General features: G+C 49.6%; 1 protein-coding gene across 3 annotated transcripts in view; it reads left to right on the plus strand.

Annotated features, from left to right (window-relative positions):
* The window catches only part of Ksr1 (kinase suppressor of ras 1), a 135,889-nt gene that overhangs the window by 58,480 nt on the left and 55,742 nt on the right, over positions 1-21,667 (plus strand). For all 3 annotated transcript variants that reach the window (XM_020174031.2, XM_020174033.2, XM_020174035.2), the window contains exon 2: positions 14,786-14,926. In XM_020174031.2, coding sequence (XP_020029620.1) covers positions 14,786-14,926 — 141 coding nt within the window. The remainder of the gene's footprint in view (positions 1-14,785; positions 14,927-21,667) is intronic.

Raw genomic sequence — 21,667 nt, forward strand, 5'->3', positions numbered from 1 at the left:
CTGGGATCACAGGTGTGCACCACCATGCCTGGCTTGTGAGATCATCTTGAAGGCCCTTCTCATCTTTGGACATTCTAGGGTTTGGGGATTTAAAGCTATTTCAGATGAGTCTAGTCCAGCTAGTAGCCCCTGGCTGGTTGATGTGACGCTTGGTTGGGGCCAACTGCCCAAACTAGAGGAAAGGAGATGCAGAGCCTTTGGGGTCCACCCAGTTTGCTTTCAGCTTAGGTGAGCTGTTCCTCAGCGTGAGTGTTAGAGTTGTAGAATGTGGGAATGTGAGGCGTGTGCTGGCTTGCCTAGTGGAGTGTAGCTCGAGGTTGGGCTATGCTGACCTGTGTGCTCAGGCCTGCAGGGCTTTCTGCATGCTTGCCTTGGGTCTTATTCCAGCATTGAGTCAGAAGGCTGGGAACTAGCAGAAGGCCCTTTCTCTGGATCTTTCTGCCAACAGGATGGAAGGAAGAGGTTTTGGCTTGCAGGCCTTGAACAAAGGGGTTGGGACTTGATGAATTCTCTTCCCAGGTTCTCCTACCCCCCTCCCCTGGAATGTCCTGGCCACCTTCTGGTCAGGTGGCAGAGCAGCCTCCAGATCGCCTGGGTTTGTATGCCATCAGTGATATGTCTGTCTGCATCAGTGTAGTGGAGCACAGTGGGAACAGTCTACCTCTGAGTCAGGAGTTTGGAGCCAGGTGGCCAACAAGGTCAAAGCCAATACCTTGAGCCAGGAGGAACAGCGTAGGGCCTCAGTGTGTGCTCAAGGTAACTTGGCTCTGGCAGAGACCAGCCAGGGATTATTAAGTTGGCTCCCTGACCGCTGGGTCCTCATTTATACATGAAGACCCTTGTACCAAGATGCCCAGCACTGGCATGGTGCCAAGGAGGTGCTCGAGATCCTAGGGGAGGTGGTGTGGTTTCTGGTTAAGAGCTGCATTCAGCAGCCAACCCCTTAAGCTTCATGACCTGGGGCTGCTTGGCCTTGGTTCGTCCCTCTATGAATGGTGACAGTGGCAGATGTCTCGCACACTACGTTGAGAGGCTCCTGTGAGTGAGTGTGTTTATGGGAAGGAAGTGGTTACAGCAGCACCTGGTCAGCATGTACTGTGATAACTGTGGATGTGGTCAGTTGATTGCTTGGGAGGTTGGCAGCCCACCTCATCTTTATTTCAAAATGGGTCCCTTCTCTGTCCAACCTGAGCTTGCCTAGGGTGGCAGGTCTGTGTGTGCTGGTCTTTTTGAGCCATGTCACTCTGGCCCCAGACTGGAGAAGAGCTTCCAGCCCAGCCTGAGACCAGATCCTCTTGGCTTGCTTGCTCGGGTTGCCTTCATCTCGGTGGCTGGCCTGGTTTGCTCGGGACTCTGTCTCACACAGTCTGACTTGGCCGTTGACCTCCTGGGTATCCAGAGAGGCTGGGGGAAGCCATCCTCCAGGGTGAGTGCAATCCAGCTGCCCACGGCCTCCCCTGCATTTGCCCCAGTTCAAGGAATGCATGAGGGTAGTTTGGGATTTGGGATTTGCCAGGTAAATGTAATTATCGAGGAACATATTCAAGATTAGTTAAGTAATAATCAAGTCAGACTCGTTAACTGCCTTCAAAGGTACTGGAATTTTCAAGATGGCTGACGAGTGTTAACAAGTTACTTGGTGTAGTGCTAAGTGTCTCCCTCTTCCCACATTTTACAGATAAAGAAACAGAGGCCTAGAGGGGAAATAGCTTACTCCAAGTCCAGGCAGAGTGGTAGAGCTTGGATGTGAGCCCAGGTCTGCCGGACTCTCAGCTGATCTCTCGACCATCACTCTTCGTAGGCCTCTGGCTGGTGGCCCAGGATTGCCGCACAGTGACATTCTTTTACCTGAACCCTTTCTCCTTCCCACTGAAGATTGCACTGGTGACGTGCGCCCTGTTACGGCTGTGTCAGTCCAGGTGCCTGGGGCTCTTGGGGCGGAATCCTGCAGTCTTTTGACTGGTGAGAGTTAGAGGGAGGCCTCACTGTCTTTCCTTTCCCAGAGCTATTACCTCTACCTTGCTGCAATTCCATTCCTGGGTTTTAGGGGCTTTTTTTTGTTGTTGTTTTGTTTCTTTATTGCTATGTAGCCTAGGCTGGTATGTAGCTCAGTATGTAGACTCAAGTGCTGGCATTACAGTCCTATGCCACCATGACTTTAGGTCTGTTTCTTTTTTATGTCACCCAAACCCCTGAATTCCCTTATTTTAACCTTCTACCGCCTAGCTACCATGCTTCTATAGGAGGAGAAGGTCAAATATTGTATAATGGAGAATTTTAAAATCTTCGAAGATATAATTAATTTTATAATGGAGAAGGTTTTATAATGGAGTGGCTAGTTGAGTGGGCTTCCCAGATCCTTTCTGAAAAGAGGCTAAATGTCCTTGTCAGGCACCCTCCCAACCTTCCATCCCCATAGTGACCTTTGTGGAACTCAATGTTTACTTAAAATCATTGTTTCCTTTGTGGGGTGTGGTGATCTCTGACCGCACTGTAGGGCTGCAGGGCAGAGCTGGTGACAGCAACTGTTGAAGCTGTCGCTATAATGGAGTGATGTGTTATGGCCTTGGCCATGTCACCCCACCTATGAGTCTTGGTTTGTCACCTCAGAGATGAGGTTATTCCTAATATGTCTGGGGTGATGATCACGTGAGATGCCATCTTCCCAAAGCACTCCATGCACTGGGAAGTGTTGTGACTCAGTGTGAGGTGTGACCAGGTGTCCATAGCCATAGTCATTACAGCAAGCTTCACAGCAAGCATGGATGGTCATGTCACTAATGGGTCCCTTTGGTCAATAGGTCAGTATCAGAGGTGCTACTTGGGCCTGATCTGTCCTGTGCTTGGAGCATTTGTTTCCATAGCTGGTTGCTTTTCCTGTCCCACAAGGAGCTTGTGCCTAGGTCCACAAGTCAATAATTGAAATTGTGCATTCAGACACTAATCATTGGAAGTCCTCTCCAAGTCACCTGGCCTCATCAAAGGCCTTGCCCTTCCTGTGATGAAGGCTGCAGAGACAGAACTAAGGGACCACTATTTTCTGGGTGCCTGTAACACCAGCTGCTGGATACACACTGTTAACATTTTGTCTGCTCAGAGACTTTTGAAGCTGATCTTTTCCCTTCAACTTCCACCGTGGAAATAAAGGCTCAGAGTCATTCTGCCAATTGCCCACAGTTTTTTTAGGCGAAAGTGAGATTTGAACTTGGGTCTATCTGACTGTCATCCCCATGACCTTTCTAAGATGGGGAGATGTTTCTCTCTCTCTCTCTCCCTGTCTCTCAGGTTGGAGAGGGGTGGACAGAACCAGCATCACAGGCCGACTGGAGGAGGCCCTGCAAGGCCTGGCCACTCTGGCAGATGCAGCCTCCTGTCGCTGTCTGACCTCACTCTGGCAGATGCAGCCTCCTGTCGCTGTCTGACCTCACTCTGGGGCTGAGGGAGGGGTTGGAGGCAGCATATTCTTGGAGCAGTGGCTTTTGCTGTTGGCAAGTATGGGGTCCCCTCTTCCTGGGAGTGCAGAGTACTACCTGTCGGCGCAGGTGCTGCCTGTAGGCTGTGCCCTGCCAGGTTGAACCTTCAACCAAAGTCCTCCTCCCTAGGAAGCACCAAGTTCTAGTAAATCAAACAATGCATGGGGCTCTGTGTGGTTGGCTCATTTGCTGTAGAAACTCAGCACTTGAGCTTCCTGCATTCCAGGGTCCTGGTATGCCAGAAATTCCCTGACAAGCAAGAAGGGAAGTCTTGTCTTGATAGTAAAAATGCTAATAAAACATGTCTTGAATCTGCTCCTTCCTCTCCACCCACACCGCCACTAACTAAATTACCTTTTGTTCTCATCATTTGCTGAATCGAGGTGGCTTTCTTGATTTTCCTGTCTCTGGTTTCTCCACACCCACTTCAATCTGCCCTGCACTTGGTTTCCAGAAGGATTATCGTCCAAAAATGCAAATCTGTTCACATTTCTCCCAGAACTTCCCTCCGCATGCCTGCAAGATTGAGTGTAGTTATCTGAGTGTGGCCTTTCAGGACCTTCCTGAACTTTCCTTTGTGAGCTGGTCCTGGCCCCTGGCCAGCTTTGCTCTCCCTCTCCTTCTAGTGCCCTCTAGTCTCTAGCTACTTGATATCCCTCCCCTACTCTTTTTTTTTAAGTTCTTTTATGGCTCTGCTTTTTGCTCATGCAGTACCCCCCTCACATGGCATGCCTCCCACCTTTCTCTCAGTCTGTCTGACACACCCTGTAGCCTTCCCCAATCTGTTGAACTCAATTTAGGGATAATCTCTTCTCTGATGCCTTCTCAGGGTTCCAGCCACTCCACCTCACTGAGCTGGCTGGTCTCTTGAAGATCTCACAGCTCATATTAGGCCTCTATCATGGTGCCCAAGTGGCATACTCCATGTGGCATCGACTGTCCTGGTCTAGAGGATCTGACACCTTGGCTGGTAGCTGGCAGGTGGGACTCAGCTGGCATGCCCTCCTTCTCCATGCAAGCTCTTTATGAGCTGGGCTTCTAAAGACTGAGCTCCAGAGAACCCAAACTCCAGGCCAAGGAAGTCACTCCCTAAATAGGAGGACTATGAACTTCTCTAGCCATTGAATACTATTTAATCCACAGTGGTGGTCTACACTTGTACCACAGCCTTAGAGGATCCTGCAACTGCCCAATGGGAAGAGTAGCTCTCTCCATCCACTGCTAAAGGCAGGGGCCCTTCTATCCATCCTTTTCCCTCTAGTAAACACAAGACTCTACACATCCTGGTTCACCTCACCCCCCACTGTATACACTCCTGGAATTGGCCCATCCGGTGTCTTCTAAGAGCAGGAGGCAGTAGGGTTGGGACTGGGGGGGTCCTTCTGAGCCCGTAGCAGCGAGGACCCCACATGTCTGTACCTCTTCAGTCATGTTAGTGTCCAGGAGTGTTCCAGGACCTGAAGGTCTTCTAAAGTACTGCAGATGTAGTGAGTACACGCAGGCACCTTTTACAGTACATGTAACTCTCCAAGCCTCAGTTTTCCCATCTGTGAAGTGAAACTAATAGTAGTACCTGTCAGAGGATTACCACGAGTAGTAGATGAATTAGCAAACATAGAATGCACATAGCATAGTGCCTGGCCTGTGAGAGTGCCCAGCTCAAAAAATAAAACACTGTTGTGGTAAAAACAGTCTTGGAATTTAAAAAAAATTAACCCAAAGGTGGATCATAAGCCTAAACAACAAAAAAAAAATAAACTATGAGACTTCATGAACCTAGAAGAACAGCTTGATGGTTGTGAACTTGGCAAAGATTTTTAGATAGCAGATAAAAATCACAAACTGAAAAAAGAAGAAAGATTGATAAGTTGGACTTCATAAAATAAAATTTTGAAGGACTTTTGGGCCAATGCTTTTGAATGGCATCTGGTCCAAAGAATGAAGGGACATGTCTTTTTTTTTTTTCCTTTTCTTTTCTTGCAGGTTTTCTAGAAGCCAGTAGGAGGCCTTAGCCCGTGAAGCATTAGTCTTAGAAGGAGGTTTGGAGTCGTGTGGGTTTGATAAGTGTTAGAAAGGACTATGTTTGTTGCAAGGTCGAGAAAAATGTGACTTAAATAGGTCATTATGTTTCTCTTACAATAAGAGGCTTGGAGTTGGAGTTGGCGGCACAGTGTGTTGGTTTAACCTATGTGACTTTGGAAACGATGGGATCCCTGGTTCTCTGGGCAACTCTTGGTTGTTCTATGGAGGCAAGATGGCTGCTGCAACTTGTCCATCTTCACAGGGGGCAGAGCTGGTGTACAGCCCCAAAGACTGTCCCACACATTCCCCATAGGACCCCAGAAGACATGTCTTTGTGCCTCACCTTCCCCATCCCTCCCTCCCACCGCCTCCCAGGGGAATAGGTCTTAAGGATAGCTAAGGGGCTGTGCCAGTGCTGGAAGTTTGTCTTTGCCATTAGGTGTGGCCTCTGCATGGTAGTTAGTACCCATGTCCTCTCTAGTGGGCCGGGTCATAATTCTCCAGGATGCCCCTTTGTAATTGAGGGGGGGTAGTAAACTAGTTCCACAGCTGTGCCCTATGGGCCTGGTGAACTTCAGACAGACATGTGGAGTGTTTGAATTGGGACACACCTGTGGTCCCTGACACCTGGGCTAGCCCTCCCTCAGTTTCCCAGGAGAAGCACCGAGCATGAGGCTGCTGTGTCAGGGACATTCTGGGGGTGGGCATACTTGCTGTCCACTTCTTTGCCTCCCACATTCCTCAGCTACATCTGTGGGTGCATCTGTCACCCTACTTGTGCGTGCTCCTCAAGCTAACCGGCCATGTTGCTTTTGGACTAACACAGTGTGTGTGTTAGTTTTGACGTTAAATAACTGGCTGATGGAAAGACATGCCTCTCCCCTTGTCATCATGCAGTCATGTCAGGTGACTGGAGTTGGGGGAAAGTAGGTGTCTTGCTTTCTCACAATTTAGTCCAGTTTGTCCCTGAGGCCCCCAAGGACTGCTGGCACTAAGAACACAATGGAGTGGGGACAGGGGACATAGTATGAGTCAAGGCAGGAAGCCGCGCTTGGAAGGCAGTCCCAAGGCAGAGCATCCGCTGACTTTTCAGGACACAGTTTGTTTTCCGAAGAGCACACCCTTGGTGTCCCAGCTGGACCGTGTCAGGCAAATCCCCACTTCTTGAAAGTCCTGTTAAGCCTCTAGCCTCCATGGAGCAGGAGACAAGTCCACAGGTGAAGCTGAGAAGAGGACTTTGGCCATCCACTTGACCTGGCTTATTCTCCAGATTTCCCCGGAAGTTTCCCATCTTACCACTGGTCTCCTTTCCCTGACTGCTGTCCTTAGTCTCAGAGTGGTTAGAATGTGGTTCTCTAACGAGGGTACCAATTGTACAAAGAAGCTAAGCGACTTGTCATGCTGAAGGGCTGGGCCTCCTGTGCCAGCTCTGGTGGGTGCTCGCACCCATTAACAAGGCTAAACAGGGATGTAGTTTTGTCTCAGCCTGGAGTTGACCCTCCCATCTGCAGCCTGTCTTCAGGTCCTGGAGTTTGGCCCTGTGGAACCAAGGGCAGGACGGGAAGCCGTGTTCCCAGCTGTGGCTGCTCTCACCCCTGGCCTTCTTGGGAACGTCTCCACTTGCGGTCTGGGGCAGACTTGTTTGTTTGTGTTTGAAGTTCCCCGACTCCGAGTTTGACGTCAAGGCAGGATCGTTGGTGGGAGGCTCGCAGGGAGATTGTCTCTGCACAAATGCACACGTCTGGCAGCTTCCCCAGAAGAGCCAGAGGACGGGCTGGGAGAGGGATGTCTCTTGAGAAATGCCTGGCATGTGAATCAGGTTGCTTGTGCTGTCTCCTTGTCCGGCCCCACCATCCTTGGCACTTGCTCAGTCTACTCCTTGCCCACCAATGTCAGCCCCTCTGGGGAACTTTGAGTGCCGGGCAGTGCTTGGCGCTCAGAGCTGCCTCGGGATCAAATGCTGCGGTCAGCCCGCGCCTGTGCACAGGACTGTCAGCTGTGTCGCAGCCTCCAGAGCCCTCCTCACATTCCCAGAAATAATTTTGCAACACGTTTTCCATGGCAGCCACACCAGCCACGCCCTGCAACTGAGCAGGCTGGGTTGGCAGGAAGTCCCCCAGAAGCACACTCCTGCTTTGGGAAGGAGGTGGAAGATGCCTGGACAGGGCAGCGGGTGGTGGGGAAGGGGCAGCAGTTTTAGGGACTGTGGAGGGAAGACTGGATGGAGTTAAGTTCAGAGGTTTGGGAGGTATAAACAGGGACTCGGCACTAGCACGGATTGCTATGGCCATCCACTTAAGAGTGTGGTGCTGCCCCCTTGGGAGGAAGGGGACAGGGTCCTATGGTTGCAGGTAATCTGGAAAATAGTGCAAAATCTGTGCCTGTCGGCTGTTAGACTAAGTAAACTGAGGACAGTGGGGTGGCCATGCCATTGCTTCACCTTGCCTGCAAAGCATGCTGGGACCTTGGGTAGCTAGTTTGAAGGAATTTAGTGCTGGTTTGGAGCCATGGATCAGAAGTAGCTCAAGGGTACCTTATTGCAAATCAGGACCAGAGGCAGTGACTCAGTTGTGACTAGATACATTTAGAAGGTTTAGGGAAGCCTAGGGCTGGGGATGTAGCTCAGTGATAAGAGTGCTTGCTTGGTGTGCTTAAGGCCTGGGTTCAATCCCCAGCACCACAAGTAGATGTAGGGAAGCCTGCAGCTCTTATTCCCAGGATTTACCGTCTGGAATGTTTGAGAATTACAGGATTTGGGGCTTTGGGTTGCAAGAGAGGTAGGTCTTACTCAGTGTCGTCCTGTGTGTACCAATCAGGACATCTGAGAGCACTGAGGGAAGTGGGTAGCAGGAGTCATTATTTTGGGAGGTAGTATGGGGCACAGGGACAGAGAACACAGACTGGATCCCATCTTTACCCACGTGATTCAAAAACATTACAAGGCTTTTAGTGCTTCCATGCCTTCATTTGTAAGACGGGCACAATAAATACTCCTGTGTACCTCATGGACTCATCACAGGTGGTCACACTGTTTCGTAATGACTCTAAGTGACAAGCAGCAGCTTGTCGTTATGTTGAGACTGGACTCAGAATTGAATGCATTGCTGCTTACAGGTTCCCTGAGCCAGTGAGAGAGCCAAGCCAGCTGCCCATACCAGCGTCTCCACATAGCTTTGCTTTTGTCTTCTCAACATTGAGTACACGGTTCTTCCTGTCAAAGGTCTGGAAGGTTCTGTAATGTTTCCAGGTACACATGATTATATTTTGTGAGGGGAATGACATGCTTCAGGAACATTGTCAGCTTTGGTGTTGTGCCAAGGAGATGTCACCCTGGTGTTGTCAAGGATCTTTGACAATCCTACTTCCTGGAACTGTCATTGAGAATCAGGGAGAGAAGGGGAGATGATATGGCACTGTAGAGTGCAGGTTAATATTGCCAGGTTGATGATCTTTGTAATCAAAGGAGCTGCCGCTCAACATGGGGACCTAGCGTCCATCTCAGCCTGTACCTGGCATCCATTTGTCTATTTATATTTCAGCATTTGTCATCCAGGGTATAACCTCCTGCTTTTTAAATTTTTTAAATTTTTTTGAGACACGAAGTCCTGGACTATGGAGAAGGTCCTGCACTGGTGTCCACAGACATCTTGGTGTCTAGCCAAGTATCTAGCCCACATCGTGGGCCTCCCCAGCGTAGACCCCACAAGTTTAGGGCAGAGCTGACTTTGTGAAGTCAGCTGTCTGGAAAGAGGTGTTTTCTACAAGGTATGAGAGAGCCTTGGTGAGGTGTGGCTCAGATGACACATGCCAAAGGTCTGTATGTGTATCCTTACTGAAGTGCTCTTGCAGCTGAGCAGGTGTGATGTTCCCAGGTCCTGCTTTGTGAGTACCTCCTGGAGGTTGAACTAAGCACTGGCCGAATGGAGTTAACAGTGAGTTCAGTGGTACTATGGGGTGTTTCCCCACTTTGCAGATGGGGAATCGAAGATGAAATAAACTAGTTCTGCCACACAGAGGTGGAGCTTAGGTCTGCCTGGCCGCCAACCCGGTGCTTCCCACTGGGGGATGGAATCATTCACAACTGGCCTTGACCAGGCAGACCAGGGGCTGGTGATGAACAGACTGTGTGGGCACACATGGGTGATATGTTTGACCATCATTACCACCACACCACCATCTAACCCATGACAGTGGCTGGTCCCCAGCCAGCCATCCTATGGAAGCCCATGAAAGATTTCAGCTTGGACACCCTTTCTAAACTGCATTGCTGCTCTGTTTGGGAGCTGGGTAGTCACTGCTCCAGTTCCATTGTGGTAGCTTCCAAGGGAAGCATGGTTCTATAGCCCCAGGATCCACTGCCAGTGACAAGGTGAGAACTTCTCTCAGGAGAGGCTGCAGTCCATATACCTGAGAAGAGTTCAGGGCCTCCATGTTTCTAGGGCTCCCTGTGGAAGTTTCCATCTCTTGGTGGTGAGTGGTTCAGTGTCTGCTCTGCACAGTATCTGTTCTGCCAGGCCCGTCTGTGCTCCTCAGGGAGGCATCATAAGCCTCGCTGTCACTGAAGTGATGCTCCTGATGGCTTCTGTTTGGGAGGCTTGTGTCCAGGTTATGCCTGGAGCAGCTGGGGTGGCAGGTGACCTCTGAGGTTGATCAGGATGCTGAGTAAGGGTGCAACTGCTTTTCTGAGCAAGCTGCATTCCCATAGTCCATGCCACTCTATTCTGGTCATGCTGTCTGTGCTGAGAGCAGAGGTGAGAGCCCCAAAGAGAGGAGGGGATCAGGTTCCCTCAAGTCAGCTGGGTGAACTGGTCAGCTGGGTCAAGACCCTTCTGCTTTAAGAATAAATGTACCAGACCTGTAAATTCCAGCCCAAAGGCCAACACTAGATTTCAGAGTTGTATTTAGCCCCATCTCATCCACCTAGCCCCTCCTGCCCAGAAGGTAATAAAACAGGACCTGAAGATATATTGAGAAGGACACCACCCACCACAGTCACCACTGAGCAAGCATTTCCCTGGATCCAGGCATTTTGCTGAACATTTTCATCTATATTTTCTTTCACAGCAGTCTTTCATGTAGATCAACCCTATTTTTATATGGAGAAACTGAGGCCAGCTCTGGTGTAATCCCAGTGCTCAGGAGGCTGAGGCAGGAGGAATGAGGCCAGCCTGGGCTACATAGTTGAGACCCTGTCTCAAAAAACTAAAATGAAAGTGAGGTTGACACTTGATATCCCTTACTATGTTCACCCACCAGGGCAGTGTGGTGGTAGAGGGCCCGAGAGCCAGAGATCTCCCTCTTGTTGCTATGGGGCCTTGGTATGACTGGGGTAACCAGCAGTAATGTTGTGGGCTCTGCATTTTTCTTGCTGGCTCCAAGCACTTTTGTATGCAGCAGCTCACTTGGTCCCAAACTGTGAAATGACCCTGTCTTTCAAGATGGTGAGGCCAAAGCCTAGTGAAGGCGGATTTCACCAAGATCCTTAATTTTTAATGTCAGAGCTGGGACTAGCACCTAGGTCTTTCAGCCCAGGACACTTAGTGAGTGCCTGCTGTGTACTGCGTATCTGGCAGCACCCACCGACTGTATGTGGGCTGACTTGGAACTCTTCTGTTCTCTCTGGAAACTGGGCCGTGTGTCAGTGCAGTGACAGGGTACTTGCTCCTGAAGGGAAAAGTATATTGGCTGGGGAGATCTCGGTTCCCGCCCAGCCTCTCTCTGAGGCCAGAGCCCTAATGATGCCCTTTCAGCTGCTGGTTCCATTGCTGGAACCTCAGGTGCTTTTCTTTTTCGGAAAGTTTATGGTCTGTGGTTTTTGTGGTAAAGAGAAAATGATACGGCCAATGAAAGGTCCCCTGGCAGGTCCCCAGGCTGGCTGGCAGGACTTGCTGTGGTTTGTCTGGGAAAGTGGCTCTTTGGTGCTTCTGTGATTGCCACAACTTTCCGAAAAGTGAGAATGGCTCCATTTCTCAGTGATGGGAACCGCTGCACATCAGGCACTGCTATCCTCTGTGTGAGGCGAGCTCTGCAGGAGAGAGCAGCTCCGGGACTCCAGAGCCATGAGCTGAGGTCCTCCCTGTTCTTCAGCATGGGCCCCACTGGCTGGGGTATGAGTTGTTACCTGGATGCAGTAAGGAGTCATTTTGAGTTCTGTGCAGTCCTGCCCTTGGGCCTGCTTTGGATGCCTTAGCAGAGACCTCTAACAGCTTTTTAGAAAACATAGGCTATGTAGCCCAGTGGTGGAGTGTCACATACATGAGGCATTTGATTTTGATTTCCCAGGGCCATCAAAACCAATAATGACGACGATAATGATACCTTCTACCCCTTTTCTGGAGAACTTGCTCCAATTTTTGGGATGCTTGGACTCTGGACTCATCACTTTGGCAACTGGAATGTTTCTGTGTGCCCAGCTGAGCTCAAAATGTCTTGTGTGTTCATTTGTCCATCCAGTCAACAAAGGTTTTTAAACCTCAAATGGTGTGCCAGGCATGACACTGGCTCCTGGAGATCTTGCAGTGACCAGGAACGCAGACCAGGTCTCTGGCCTCCCGGAGTCTATATCCTAAAGAAAGAAGCAGACACATGACAAATTAGAACTGTGATCCATCTGGGCAAGTGTCTTAAGGGCTCTGGGAGGTTCTGGAGGAAGGGTGTCTAAGCTGAACCTAGGCTGAGGGATCCCTGGGAAAAGCCTGCCTGGTATCTTGAAGATGAAAAGGACCAGGTGGGGTGGAGAGGCTGAACTGGCGAGGCTCACATGGTAGCTCAGGCCCAGGCCAGGCTGGCTAGCTATGGCCAAAGTCTTATGCAGCACAGATATGTTTTGAATCACTCTGGAGGTCTGGTGATGCTAATGCCACCCTCTTAGGTTCATGTGGTTTTGAGTTTGCTCAGCCCTCTGACGCTGTGGTTTGGGAGCCACTGGGATGGAGGGAAGGAGTGGCTGGGAAACACGGGAACAAAGCCTGTGTGTTTCCTTCCTCCATTGGTGAGCACGTGTCACATGCAGGTGTGACAACAGGCCTGTGGGGACAGAAATGAGTGAAGTGAACTCAGTTCCTGCTCTGATGTGGGGCAGGGAACCCATCTTGTCATTCGGGGATTTCCATGCTATAGTTCAGTATGAGCTGGTCATTCCTGTTTTGCAGATGAGTGAGCTGAAACTCAAAAATAAATTACCTTCCTTGAGGTTGCATAGCCAGTAACAGATTTGAACTTGGATGTGGTCATCTCAGAAGTGTGTATTCTGTTCCATCCCAGGAAGCTCAGGTCCACTGGAGGAGACTGCTCAGAAGCTGTTAGCTTGACCGTGAGGCCCACTGTGGCTCCATCACAAGAGGGACGTGTGCTCCTGACTTGGCCACGGGAAAGGCTGGTCTGAGCTGAGGCCAAGGGGTGGGAAACTAGACAAGTATTTGAGGACTAGCTTGTAGGTGAGTGTGCTCCAAGGGGCTGTGAGGGAGGCTGGAAAGGACGTGAACCTGGGGAAGGAGAACAGGGTCTGATTTTAGAATTTACCAGTGGTCACGCTGGGAGGGATATAGAAAAGTGGTGTTTGTGTCATTGCATTTGTGAGTTTCATGCCCTGAAGATGTGTCCAGGGGCTTAGGTTTCCTAATGGAACAGCAAATAAACTTCTCGTGTGGCCACAGGGAATTGTGAGCCTCAGGAGAGCATGTGATTAGTGCTGTCTGCCCTGCGTACCATAGAGGCAGGCACGTGTGCTGGAATGCCCTGGGTTTGCCTATGGGCTGGCACTTTCACCCAGCGTCAAAACTGTGCAACTGAGAAGAATTGTTTTGATTCTGACGCAGTGTCTCCTCTCTAGCAATGGTCTCCATTTGCTGCTGACCCTCCTGGCGGTCTGATGTAGCAAGCAGGATTTGTATTTTGGTGCCTCACGAGAGGGCCAGTGACCCTGAGTGGGATAAGTAGGGGTTTGTTAGATTGTTGAGGGGACCAGGACTGGTGGAGTGGCTCAAGTGGTAGAGCACCTGCCTAGCAAGTGTGAGGCCCTGAGTTTAAAAAATATATGTGTATTTAAAAATATACATATATATTGATACATATATTTTAAGTATATATATATATATACGCATATATATGTGTGTATATATATCTGATTTCCTCTGTAATCATAAATGTTTTATTTCATTAATTTAAAATCACTGTTCTTTGAGACTCCCCAAGAGGGGAGGAAAGACCCTAAAATGATGGTCCTAATTGGAAATTGGGAAACTTTCCAGACATTTGAAATTTAAAATTATTTACTATTCTTACTAATTTTTTAGTATGTGGCTGTGTTAACAAGAATCCTCCCAAGTGGCAGTTCCTAGACTTTTAGGTAGTACTTACTTTCTGGGGATGCTGTATGTCACCAGTGGGAGGGCCACTAGAGTCTCATTATCATCTCAGAAGCTCTCACGGTTACTGGGTCCCTCCATCTTAGCCAAGCCAGGCGGCCCTTTGGGTGGCGAGGCACAGCATCTGTTACAGTGTGCTTGGCAGCCTCTGGTTGAAGCCATCTCCTTCTTTTTAACCAGTCTCACCCCACCCACAAGTGCCTCAGTCCTGGTAGAAGCCTAGGGCTTGTCAGAGTTTGCCCTAGGTCGGGCTGTCCTCATTCAGATTTCTTATTGTGAGTCTTCTGAATGCTTTGGGGACACACACCCCTGGAATTTGCCTGCATCCCAGGGTGTGCATCCCTGAAAACCTGCCTGGGACCTGAGCCAAGAGCTCAGCAATCATGGCCATCGTGTTGGGTGCTTACTGTGTGCTGGGGATGAACTGAGTGCTCGTTTCTTCCTAACCTCTGTTAGGAAGTTTCCGTTATTATCCCCATTTTGTGGAGGAGGAAACTGAGGTTTGCCTGGGGGTGGGGTTAAGTAACTTGTCCAAGGCCACAGAGCAAGGGTGGTACCTGAGGCCCTGGGTCCCTAGCCAGGCCATCTGATTCTAGGCTGGGAGGTTGCCCAGCCTGCTGAGCCCCCGAGCCCCTAAGTCCTTCTCGTTATGAATTATCAACTCCTGCCTGCCATGGGTGCAGAAGGGACTGGCGGGGTAGCTTCTAGACCGCTTTCCTGCTCTCCAGGACCCTCTCTTAGCTCCTCCCTCTCCTTATATGTGCTGCCCCCCACCCCCGCCAAATGGCAGCAAGGGGGACCCTGCAGGCTCCTGTCCTCAGCACACCACTTGTGTCTATGTGAGCCCCTCTGGGGTGCACTCAGGGCTACCACATGCTTGAGCCACCAGTAAATGTGGCCTTTTCTTTCCTGGACTTCCCACAGGCAAAGCTGGTGCGGTACATCTGTAAGCAGAGGCAGTGCAAGCTGAGCGTGGCTCCCAGCGACAGGACGGCCGAGCTCAACAGCTACCCGCGCTTCAGTGACTGGCTATACACCTTCAACGTGAGGCCCGAGGTGGTGCAGGTACTAGGCGGACTCAGGCCAATCGGGACAGGGCAGGAGGGGCCAATGGGGGAACACTCAAACCTGAGGGCAAACTTCACCGTGGCTGAGACTAAGAGTGATATACTCTACCTGGAAGGGGATTTGGGGGCAGGGTGGAGGGACAGCAGCAGCCAACAGGGTCCTGGGTAAATGTGGCTACCACAAATGCCCTGAGTGCTATTGCCTTATAAACCGGGCAGCCTGAGCACTCTGGTCATTTATTCACTCCTCATGATGACAGCAGCCACCTCTTCTGGAGTCTGGCTGTGTGGCAGATACCGTCAAACATTTTGGAAACAGTCTCACTTCGCACAGACTCCTATAAGGAAGTTATCATATTGCCATTCTATACTTGGGGTTAAGAACCTTGTTGAAAACCACACATAACTAGTAGGTGGCAGCCTTGGATTTGGAAATGGGAGTTCGAGTAGAGTTTACTCTTGACTGCTATGGTATATGGTCTTCTTGCATCATTCCATCTTTCTGTCCATCCACCCTACCCACCCACCACCCCACTACCCAGGGATACAGGACAGCACTCATGGAGTGTAAATAAATCAGTGCATGGCAGGCATGCTTCACCCAGTCAGGTCTTATAAAATTTTCTACATCTTTTCCAAAAGTTAAAAGCTTGGCCCTTGCCATTGTGTAAAAAGTAGCATCAATTTGGTGTGTATGGACACTTACAAAAACAGAAAGAGAAGGGGAAAAAAATCACATACATATTCCTGCCACTCAGAGAACATCTTTGGCCACTGAGATTTTGATATTTGCTTTTTGGTTCCTCCCCACCCCCAATTCAGAAGTCTTTATAAAATTTCTAGTGGGGTAATTCTATGCTGTCCAGTTAGGGGGTCACTCACCTCCTGTGACTTAGGATACGGTTAGTCCAACTGGAGATGAGTTGTAACTTCAGAGACAGAAATCAGAGGATGTGCTGAGGTACAGAAAAGGAAAATAAGGCAATCTTACCAGGAACTTTTTACATCTGCTATGTGTTGAAGTGACAGTCTTTTGGATATAGTGTGCTAAATAACATGTTATTAATTTTCTCCATATGTTTGGGGGTTTTTCACTTCTTAAAATGTGCTACCAGAAGTTTAAAATGTAAGTAGGTGGCTTGTATTATAGTGCTGTTGGACAGCACTGGTTTAAAACCATCTTGAATAAATACTGTGATATTTTGCTCTCATCATTTGACATCCTAACCAACATGCTTTCCCACTTTCGTACTATATTTATCATTTATTTATTAGTATTTTTATCATGTGCGCATGATAGAGTTACCAGGCAGAGGTTCGTTCCATCTGTTGGCTATTAGATTTAACAGTGGCCAGTATCATTTACGAAGCCCTTTGTGTTCTTAGGAATTTTTCCCTAGGAGAGATTCCCTGATGGGAAGTGACAGCATCATAAAAGGTTCCTATCATTGGGTGGAGCTCAGCACTGAGACACTCCTGGAGCTGTCCAGGCCCCAGTGACCCTCACATCTGTGGCATGGGCCACGTCTTAGCAGAAAGGGCTGGCCGATGTGAAGGTTGAAGGAAACTGCTTTGAGAGACAGAGAGTCCTTGAGTGTGATGAATATTTGCACATATACCACATACAATGTGTACTGACCTACAATCTCCATCCATCTCCCTGCCCACCTTCCTGCCTGACAGTTTTCTGTCTTAGAGGAAGGAGGTCTTGAGTGTATAATGATGGTCACGGTTTTAAAGCCACGGACTCAGAGACTGAAAAATGGAATATTCCCTCAAGTCCCCCAGCCGAGTCCCACCTCAAGATGTCAGGGACAGAAAGCAGTTCTCCTTATACCCACATCCGTACCTGTAGCTAAGGACATTGTGGCCTGATGATAGTCACACAGCTCATAACAGGGACAGACCTGAAGTTTACACCCAACATGCTGGACTCCAAACTGCCTTTTTTCACCTCCTTTCTTGTCCTAAGACATCACATCTTTGACAGATGACCTCACCTCCTGAGGCACTTCTGTCCAGAGATCTACAGCGCTCAGGGACTCAAGCCCATCTCCATCCATGTCCATCTTGGAAGAGGGTCCACTGTTCCCAGGCGCAGTGTTGGAGGCCCACTGCAGGGGCTGCTTTGGCCCTGGAGTACTCTGGTGGCAGCCAGGACAAAGGTCTTCCAGCCAGGCCCAGAGGTGTAGCAGATACTAAGTCAGGTGCTGTTTGAATCATCAAGTCATGAGTGATTCAGCAGAGCTGCCTGCACAGTGAGCAGCTAACTTGTTTGGATCCAGGGATAAGGCAGGTAGTTGTACCCAAAAGCCAGGTGGAGGTCAGGAACCAGGATGTTCCTTGGGACAGAGAGCTTTGTGGGAATGGAGGATCAGAAAGAGACAGCAGGAGCACTTCCTGCTGCCCTGTGACCTCTCCACTTGGAGCTCATGAAGCAGCTTGGAAACTAAGGGCCAGGTATGGTGGCACATGCCTGTAATTCCAGCATTGGAGGTGGAGGTAGGAGGATCAAGGTCTGAGGCCAACCAGGTCAAGACTCTAGGTATAAACCCCAACACACACTCTCTCTCTCTCTCTCTCTCTCTCTCTCTCTCTCTCTTTCTCTCTCTCACATGTCTCTTGTCCTCTCCTTTCCATACAGATGCATACCATCTTCCACCCTACCTGCCCACCTCAGTATGTGGTAGCACTAGCCACCTAGTCACTCAAGCCCCAAAACTGGGAGCCACCCGTGCTCCTTCCCCTGATCTCACCCAAGACAGGCTGCAGACTCATCTACCTCTCCCCACGCCACCCCACGCACCATGGTCCAGATCACTGCCATCTTTTCCCGAACCCCCGCAGCAACCTGTTCCCTCCTCCATCCGTTTTCTACCTAGTAGCCTGAGGGCCCACCTAGAAACAGATCAGATAATGCCATTTCCCACGCTTCCTGTCCCCTTCACAGTCTGCACATGCCTCACTCATGAGCTTTAGCCTCTGCCTGCCTCTCTCTTACCTCTCTCTCCCCTGCTCTTGTCCCTCTATCCAGTGATCTTTGCACTTGCTCCTCCCTCCCTGGAGTGCTCCTTTATGACTCATCTGCACACGTCTTCCACTGGGAGTTCGAGTGACACTTCCGCCACACGATCTGCCCTGCTGATCTGATCTAAAGACCACCCGCCCTCCAGGCTCCCCCAGTGCACCCCAGTTTATTTCAATGACACTGACCCAATTGTCTAATATACTTGTTATACAAATCCACCTGTCTCCAATACCAGCCCCATGAGACAGGGCCTGGCTGTTTTGGTTTGTTTGCCACAAAATCCCTATTGAGTTTTGAGTCTGATATGATATTGACTCGTTTGAGGTAGACATAAAAATAAGCAAGTTTTTAAAATGTGAAATGAGTGGGTTTCATTGTCACATGGTAGGTGTCCTCAGAAGTCAAGCATTTAGTTCCAGATGGGTGGTAACACAAGTTGCTCTTAGCTTTGACTTTTTAAGAGAGGCCATTACAGAGACCATAGCCCAAAGAGCCACCTTCCCAGCGATGTCCAGCTGCCCATGAGTCACTTCCAGAAAGAGCTGTGGAAGAGTTGGTGTCCCCAGGGGAGATGGCCTCTCCAGGAGGGCTAGGTGGGTGAGCCAGTGCTCTGAAGAATCCACGGGCCCCCCAGCACTCCCTCTTACCATGCCAGCACCCTTCTCCTTCGTTCATGGATCTGTTTTGGGAGGCTGCTGCTGTCTGGGTATTGAGCTGCATCATGGCCACAGTGTGGTGTCCATTCTCTAAGAACCTGTGGCTCATTTTGCCTGAAAACTGACATGTGTGCCACATCTGGACTGCAGTATGCCAAGTGCTCTAATGCACAGTCCACTGCACTTTCCCAACAGCCCTGTCAGCTTCTGAGGAAGCTGGGGCTCTGTGAGTGCAGTTTACCTGGATTCCAGGGCCAGTGTGGACAGAGCTGGGCAACGCCAGACCTGACTCTCAGTGCTGGCCTTTTACCTCCTGCAGCTTGGATCTCCTCCTCTGTAAACCAGGGGGAGAACCTATGCACCACCTGCTCACCCAGGCAGTTGTGAGGGTCACTTGTTTAGCAGAAAACGGAGGCTATTTCCCAGCTCTCACACTGGCTGCTGTTGATCCCCCATACAGCCAGGTCCACCAGAGAGCTGGAGAGGCTTGCATGCATGTACAGAAGCTCCAGGTGGCCCTGTGGGGAGTAAGAGGAAGGTTAGGGACAGGGCTGACCACAGGGGCAGTTCTCTGAATCAAGAGGCATGAGTCAACACAGGGCTTAGATCACAGAGGGTGAGCACCCAGGCCAGAGTCAGGCAGAGTCTGTGCTCCCTTCTCCCCTGTGAGTACCGAGGGCAGCAGAAGGCAGCTGGACAGGGCTGCAGAAGTCTCACTTGCCTGAGGATGCCTTGGGGGTGGGCTGGCAGCTTTTTGCCTGGTTGAGAGCCATGAGGGCCCTGACTGTGTGCCAATCTATCCTTCCCAAGCAAACTTTTGCACTTTGGGTTATAACTCAGTATTACATGACTGATTTTGTTGTTCACATATGCCAGCTTTGGGCATTAGGAGTTCTTTTGGGTTGGTTCCTATGACCTCTGACTTGTCCCCACTGTTCTCTCTTGGTTTTTGAGCACTTGCTTCCTTTCTGATACTATAACATGTTCTAGCCTCATCTCTTACTTTCCATCCCTTCTTCCAGCATCATCTATTTCTCAAGGAACTCTATGAGCCATTGCTTTGCTAGGCTTTGTTTTGCCTTAATTCTTGTTTTTTTAGTTGTGGTAAAATACACATAACAAAATTTACCTTTCGTTTTTTGAGTTTCTGAGAGTCCAGGGATGTCTTGAGTGGGCTCTCTACTTTCTATGCTCTGAGATCTTGGGCAGGTTATCTCATCCCTCTGGACCTCCCACTTACCCATATGACAGTGACAGGTTAGAAGGTCTTTGAAGCCCTTTCCTCACCCCACTTCTTTTGGAGAGTAAAGAACCCCAGAGGGGGAGTTATGTCAGGTGAGGTGGTTTGGGGAGCCCACCATAGAATTGTGTCTTCCCCTCCCCCTTAGTGCTCTACATGGTGGTTGTGCCCTGTGTAATAAATTGCAGTCCACTCTCCTGCACAAGTGACTTCACAGTGTGTTGGTGGCTTGTGTGTAATGTTCCCACAGTTGGAGTCAGGAGCTCCGCCCTTGCAGAGCTCCACCGTGTTTCCATCTCCTGTGTCCTGGGCCCACCAGCCTTTTGTGTGTTATCACACATTTTTTTTTTAAGCCCCCACAAAAAGTGATCAAGAAGCAAGCAGATATCCATGGTTACAGAGAAATGTGAGTTTTAACTTTTCTACACCCTTGAGAGCAGGGGTGTTATAACATAAGCAGAATTCCTCCCACCCCACCCCCCTTTCACTCAGAGGTAGGCACTCCTGCAGGACCTCTTCGTACCTGATGCTGTCATTGAAACTGACAGTACAAATTTGTTCCGTTCCTTCCTGTTTTATGTTTGCCATAGTGAGATCATACAATACGTATCATTCTGCAGAGTTTTAGTCTTAATCTTACCTTTGTTAGTCCATCAAAATCCTCCTCCTTTTTCTTTTTCTTTTTTGTTGGCAGCACTAGGGGTTGAACTCAGGACCTGGTGCTTGCTAAGTAGGAGCTCTACCACTTGAGCCATGCCTCCAGCTCTTTTTACATTGGTTATTTTTTGAGATAGGGTCTCGCTAGCCAGTCCATGGTCCTCCTATTTGTCCTCCCTCACATATCTGTGATCAGGTGCACACCACTGTGCCCAGCCATTGTTGAGATGGGATTTCCCAAACTTTTTTGTTCAGGTTACCCTGGAACCACAATTCTCCCAGTCCTTGCCTCATGAGTAGGTAGGATTACAGGCTTGAGCCACTGCATCCAGCCCACTTCATTATAGTACAATAGTGAGAGATTTTTTTCAAGATGTTTTATGGATGAGCTGGGGTGTAGCTCAGTGGTAGAGCACTTTCCCAGCATGTGCAAGGCCCTGGGTTTCATTCCCACCACTGGTTAAAAAAAAAGTTACTTTATGAAAAACTGAGGGCTGTCATCTACTCTCATAAGTGCATACAGCCATAGGTGTCTGTACAAGGTTGAGATCCTGTGTCCGGAAGAGGCCATGCACCTTGGAGAGACTGGGGGCCCAGCAGCACAGCACCTGGCACATGGGATGCCCTCAGCAAATATTAGCTGGGTAAAGGAGTGACAGGAATGAATGGAAGTCACTGTAGGATGGAGGCAGGGGATGACGAACTTAAATGAAGTCTCTCTCAGTGTCTATCTGCCTGTCTGCCTACCAGATCCACAAAACCCACCTGTTCCCTTTTGCCAGGTTGTCAGAGCAGAAGGTCCTGAGTGTTGGTGCAGCCACACCACAGGATGATTTGCTCTAGCTTCTTGTGAGGACTTTGGGGATCATCATTGTATGGTGGGTCTTGTCTCTTCAGCCTCTTGGAGTTTTCTGTTGGCCTTGACTCCTTGTGCTTGGGGCCCCGATTTTTTTCCTTAGGAAAACACACATGTGAGTCATACATGTGTGAAGCTGTACAGGGTCTTCTTCCTTTTCAACATCACCTTCCTGGGGCCATCCCTGTTCCTGCAGGGAGCTAAACACCAGCTCAGCATTGGCTACAGGTTGGGTTCTGCAGGAAGCAGTGTCTTTTCTGCTGGATGAAGAGAGAGAGTGGGTGTGGACATACTCATGATGG

The sequence above is a fragment of the Castor canadensis genome, chromosome 11, assembly GCF_047511655.1.
Source record: "Castor canadensis chromosome 11, mCasCan1.hap1v2, whole genome shotgun sequence".
NCBI lineage: Eukaryota > Metazoa > Chordata > Mammalia > Rodentia > Castoridae > Castor > Castor canadensis.